At 49.4% G+C, this 6,000-nt stretch overlaps 1 protein-coding gene across 8 annotated transcripts in view; it reads right to left on the reverse strand.

Moving 5' to 3' along the window:
- LCORL (ligand dependent nuclear receptor corepressor like) overlaps positions 1-5,456 on the reverse strand; it is an 88,315-nt gene extending 82,859 nt beyond the window's left edge. For 4 of the 8 annotated variants that reach the window (XM_072861733.1, XM_072861728.1, XM_072861732.1 and 1 more), the window contains exon 1: positions 4,688-4,844. In XM_072861733.1, coding sequence (XP_072717834.1) covers positions 4,688-4,838 — 151 coding nt within the window. In that variant the 5' untranslated portion in view covers positions 4,839-4,844. Of the gene's footprint in view, positions 1-3,484; positions 3,729-4,687; positions 4,883-5,376 lie in introns of those variants that run through there. The other 4 variants (XM_072861727.1, XM_072861726.1, XM_072861729.1 and 1 more) reach the window with 4 other exon arrangements.
- Between the last annotated feature and the right edge of the window lie 544 nt (positions 5,457-6,000).

A 6,000-nucleotide genomic window follows, 5' to 3' on the forward strand; every position in this document is an offset into this window, starting at 1 on the left:
CTTGAGAGACGGCTTGTTCAAAAATAGTAGGCTGGAGTCAAGTTCAAGTATTTTTAAAAAAAATTGAAAGTCTAGATCCATCAAAACAGAATTAGATGTACCAATGTATCCTAGTTTAGAGGGAAAAAAAGTCTGAAAAAAATATAACAAGAGTAAAGGAGTACTTGTATGCTAGATTTCACAAGCATACAAAAATGGATTTTTACTTTGATCAAATTTCAGTTTTCATAAGAAAGCAATACCAAGGTTATTTCCTGTCAAATGTGTGGCCTTGAGCTGCAGCAGAGGAACAGTAAAACTTCTACCCTTCCCCTCCCCCAAAATGGCAATGCGTTTGTTTTTTTTTTCCTAAAGTAGTTGAGATAATATTTTAAACTTTCACAACGAAAGACTATTCAGTGTCTTTTATATGTTCACAATTCGCTGCAAGGCCCTAGCAAGAAGACTTCAACTTCCGTAACTGGAGTTACCTGGCACTTTCTGTTAAAAAGCCTGAAGTTACTCCTCCAAACTTTACGCATAGCATACCGTGATAACACAGTAAAAAGCACCACCTCATGCTGAAGCTTTTTCTTGCACCCCAGCAACTACTACGTCTCTCCTCTGTGCCTATTCATGAAAGTTATGGGGACTCAATGTACTTGCCAACACTCTACCTGTAAAGTTCAAATGAAATCAGTCAGTGGGATCAATCACTGCTTTGAAAAACTACATAAATCCTGTTTCTTAAGGCTGACCACAGTATGAAGCTAGACTTTTATAGTTCCATACTACCAAAGCCTCTCAATCTAATGGAATGCATTCAACCAATTCACATTACAAAGTTTTAATAAAAAAGCACCAAAGAGCAATTTTTAAGCATTCTGATATTCACCTCTATAAAATATCTTGCAATTTAAACCACCACAGAACTCGGTTTCTGGCTAAGTTAGGTACTTCAACTCTGAGCTGTCTGGCACTTTTCTGTAAACAGATAATTTAGAATTAGAGTATTTTGTTTGTTAGTTTTGTCACAAAGACTATACCTAGGACAAAACATACCAGTAAGTGCTGCTATAAACAGTACTTGTTAGCGCATATTATGCATGCTGTAACACTGACAGAATCAAGATCTTCAGGTGCCTTCTAAGAGCATCTAGTTGTGAACTCTGATCGAGCCATGCAAGAGTTAGGTACATCTGTAAGCACAAGTCTAGGCATCTTAGGAATGTTAGTGCTCAACATAACGCACACAAAGATTACCATCTGAACAGCCATTTTGTACTGAACACCTATTTAGAATTTCTGTGAATATATTCCATTCACTTACAATGTAAAGTCTTTTGTACCTTCAAATACATTTAGATACCAAATAAGAGAATTCTCAGTAATGTCAGTGAAATTTTATCACTGTTTTTCTTCTCAAATTCTTTCAATGCTTGAATATTTTGATCTGAGACTTTAAATCATATTCCACAGGTCACAAATGAACATAATAGGTTGGCAAAACCCAAGCTTTTAATTCTAAAGCCCATGCAAATATTCAAGTCTGCAATCATGTTTTGACAAACAATTCAGGAATCGAGCCCTTTGAACAGAGGTCCCTAACCATCACTGACCCTCAAGCAAACAGTATGCTGCAGGCAACTGAGCATTATTTCTGTCTCACTGTTGTGAATATGAACAATCTGTTGACTATGAGCCTCAAGCTGGGCAATTACCATCTTGGAGGTATTATCTCTGGCTCAGTTTACCATTTCCATAAAGTAAGTGGATGAGGAATCCTTTACAGATAAAGGATTTCAAAGTCCTCAAGCGATCATACTACAGAAATGCAAATATCAAATCTAGTATCAATATGATAAGTGATACAAGACATCAAAATAAAGTTGTTCATCTGAAGGGTTTAGCAGAAACAATATGACATCGACAAGGAGTCTGTACTTTCTTGCTTCACTCTCCAAACGTAATGCCTGACAAATGATAGTCCACAGAACCACATCACCTTTCAACGTTTTTTTAAATTAAAAAAATGCTAAGGGTAGAACGACCTGAGTTTTTTGTTGGTGATGTTTTTTTTGTTTGTTTTAGGATTGACAGTAAGCTAGTTTGAGAATTGGGGGGCTACTACTTTACTACATCATTTTCCTCACTTTGCTACAAAATGTATGATTCTTGAGAAGGGTGGAGAAAGAAAAAATAAGTTATACCAAATCCATCACATTCACCACTCGTTGCCCCCCATGTTGCTGTTTCAGCCATCAACTGGAGAATTGTTCAGACCTTCCAGTTAATACTAACTTTGTTAGACTCTTCAAATCCTTAGTAACACTTTGCCAAGTGAGAACAATTAACCATTTTTACTTTGGAAGTTGGTTTGAGCTAATGTAGGAGGCTATTTTACAGAAGTTAATGCTACAGAATTTCAAAGGAGTAAAGAAAAAAAAGACAACCAACCCAAACCTGTTAAGTGTACTCTACCTCCATTATCCTGACTACTCACTTTCTTGCCACTGTTTACACTTTCTCTCAGATAAGGGCTGCTCAACAGGCATGCCAAGTAACAGTTCTTAACCAAGATAGCTCTTGACTAACTATTAAACCATAACCTATTGTCCTTTCTCCTTAGCAGCTACTAATCATTTCAGGGCTCCTCTCTATTAACTGAATTTTGCATCATAAACATACAAAGAAATCATATCCTAAATAACTTTTATTCCAAGGAAAAAAAAACCTGAGCATGAGGCAACACCACAGTGCAATCAGTGTAAAAATGTAAGTAATTACATCATGGCTTTACCCTTTGCAATTCTCAGTGGAAGAGCAACCCAAAAAAATGGCTTTGAAGAAGTTCCCTAAATGCAACAGATCTGCCCAGCAGAGGACCCAGCGTATGGCAAAATTTTGCCTTATGGAGCATTCGTTACATTTCTTTGCAGTCTTTGCAGTCCTTGTCAGTGTTGGCCGTGCTGTGCATTTGTGTTCCCTGAACACAGCTGGCAGCATACCATTACCACCTGAAAGTCTCTTCAGTCATCAATTGTCAAGCAGACTTTTAGGATTTTGGTTTAAATTTAAAACTGAAATGCCATTAAATAACAGGTCACCAGAGGAATGGCCACTTATATACCATGAGAGGTATCAATCCATCAGACCTACAGTTTATCACAGTATCTATGCCAAGGAACTAGCTCTTCCTATATATTCTAATTAAACTGCATTATTTCCACAAGAAGCATTGTACAATGTATTAGTGTATGGAAATACATAAACATTATTTTCCTAAACAATATTATAACTTGAAGGATTAAAAAGACAGTGCAAGCATACACAGGTATCATAATATAAACACAGGTGTTGTAACAGGTGTTTAAAAGTGTTATTGGGGCAGCACAGCAAGAACAAGAAGCATGTATGCGTGAAGCAGCTACCGGGTTACTGAAAATATGTAAAAAACCCACAAACCCGGACAAAGCTAATCGCCTGTAATTGTAAGTGTACCTACTTGTTAGATATTTACTTCTTTCTTTGATCTCGTCTCAAGCACACGCAGGAACAGCGAGTGAATTGCTGCTTACCCTCCCAGTTACATCTAGATGCGTTTCCAGCGCGCAGCCGTCAGGGAGGATCAGCACTGACACTAGCATACTATTTGAAGATCAAGGATTTTATCTATCTCCCTAAGAAGGGAAATGTCTGTTGAAACGCTACAAATAAGCGCTTCCTGGCATCGAAGTGCTCACCCCCCAAACAAAAAAGCCCAGCCAGGGCCCCCAGACCGAGGCGTCCCCCGCCCCGGGATCGCAGCGCCGCGGCGGCACACGTAACAAATGCCAGCGCTCAAAGCGGGCAGCCCGCCCGCCCGCCGGGAAGGGGCAGGGAAGCGAGGGCAGAGGCGCGAGCCGCTAGCCCGGCAGGCCGCCGCGGCACGGGTACCCGCCCGGGCGGAGCGGCTCCGGCCCCGGCCCCCGCCCGTCCCCTCGGCAGGGCTCCCCCCGCGCGGGAACGCCGCCGGGGCGGCCGCCAGGGACCGCGCTCCCCCGCCCAGACACGCGGGGAAGTCACGTGACCCGGGGGGAACCTCACGGCACGAGAGGCACCGGGGCAGCCCCGGGGGCGGGGGGGGGCGTGCGAGGGGAGAACTGCCGTCGCCATGACAACTTCCAGGGGGGAGGGAAAACTTCAAATCCCAACCGTCAGTGCAGGAGCGGCTCCCTCTTAAAGGCACACACACACACACAGGCGGGCTCCCTCCCCCCCCTCCGCCCCCCAGGCACTGGTGATGGAGGCGGAGAGGAGGGGGGCAGCCACCGGCACTCACCGCGCGAACGACGAGAAGCCGAGACAAAAGGACCCGAGCCGAGAAAGGGTCTCGGCCAGCGGCGAAGGGAGGGACCGAGCGGCCCCAACCGAAGCCGTAACGCCCACCCTGGACTGCCCGGAGGCGGCTTAGGACCTTCGCTCTCCCCCACAGACCCCGTCTCCGCTTCCGCCCTCCAAGAAAGCCGCTGGAGCCGGTCCTCCATCCCCGCTCCCCCCCTCCGCCCACCCGAGAGACCCAGGCTCGGGGCGCCTCGCCCGCTCCTCCTGCGGAGACCCCGCTCCCCAACTCGCCGCCCCGTTCCCCTCAAGGACCCCGGTGCCCCCTCCCCCGCCCCTCGGTCCCCCCACTACAGCCGGGATGCCCCGTCGTCCCCCCGTCTCTTACCCACACAGTGCATGAGCCGGTGCCGCCAGGAGTCGAGTTCTCGGCGGACTCCCCTGCGCTCCGCCGTGCAGCGAGGGCTCCGGCACTGGGAGGCGGCGGCGGCAGGAGGAGCGGGAGCCGCGGCGGCCATTCTGTCTGTTCCCTTTTCCATCTGCCTCTGACCTCACGCCCGCTCATTTACATACGAGCGCGCGCGCCACCCAGAAGAGCCGCGCGCTCCCCTGGCTCCCCCCCCCCCCCTTGCCTCCTCGAGCGCGTGCCCGCGCCCCCCCCGCCCCTGCTCCGCATCCGGGGCGGGGAGCGCGCGCCGCCTGGCGGGGTGATTGACACGCGTCCCCGCTCCCCGCGGCGCCCCCGCCCCGCCGCGGGCCCTCCCCGGCTGCCGCCTTCCCCCGCAGACAGCGGGCCGGTTCGGTAACCGGGCCCAAAACGGACACCTCCCTCCCCCACCCGCCGCCTTTCCCATCGATGTCCCCCCGGCCTACAACTCCCGCGGGGCAGCGCGCCACCTGCTCCGGCCCGGCCAGGGCAGGCAGCAGCAGCGCACGCCGGGAGTTGTAGTTCGTTGAGGGAGGGGGACTGGCACCCGCCCCCGAAGCTTTCCCCACCGGGAAGGCACCGCGGACGGTCCCTCCAACGGCTCCGCGCTGCCTGAGCCCCAACACCGCAGGGCCACCCTCGCCCCACACCTCCCGGCCCCGCAGCTCGGTCGGAGGCAGCTCTGGGTTAAGCGGATTTCAAAAAGCGGCGCAGGTCTCGCCCTCATCCCATCATCTACCCCGGGTGCTGCGTGGAGCAGGGCTCGCTCATGGCCCACGGCCCCCCCCCGCCCCGCAGCCTCTTCCGCCTCCTCGCCCACACCTGACTCCCGGGGCTGCTGCCCATCATGGCAGTCCCTTCCCCCTTCCACCCCCGTATTCCACGACAGCATGGACGTGGCTGTCACACGAGGGAAGGCACAATGCTATGCCTTCCTAATTAGTTTGCCAAATTCACTCCGTAGGGAGATTCTCAAAGTTCTCTAAACTCCTGCTCGATTCACCAGACTGTTTTTAACGGCTTTGGCTTCAGCCTACTTTTTATAAGGGTGTCGATCACATACAGTTGGACAGGGAGGTGAGCTGGGAGCCGGCATCACACAAAACACAGCATTACCTCCCACCCCCAACTCTGGAAAAGACTAGCATGGAAACTAGAGGCAAGTCAGTTTAGTTCAATATTTGAGAGTAAGCTTTCTCAGGCGTGCTCCCAGCCTACGAATGACTTCAGAACTAAAGTCAGATTAAGATGACTGCAAGAAAGTTAACACACAA

Source organism: Ciconia boyciana, chromosome 5 (assembly GCF_034638445.1).
Source record: "Ciconia boyciana chromosome 5, ASM3463844v1, whole genome shotgun sequence".
In the NCBI taxonomy this organism is placed as follows: Eukaryota; Metazoa; Chordata; class Aves; order Ciconiiformes; family Ciconiidae; genus Ciconia; species Ciconia boyciana.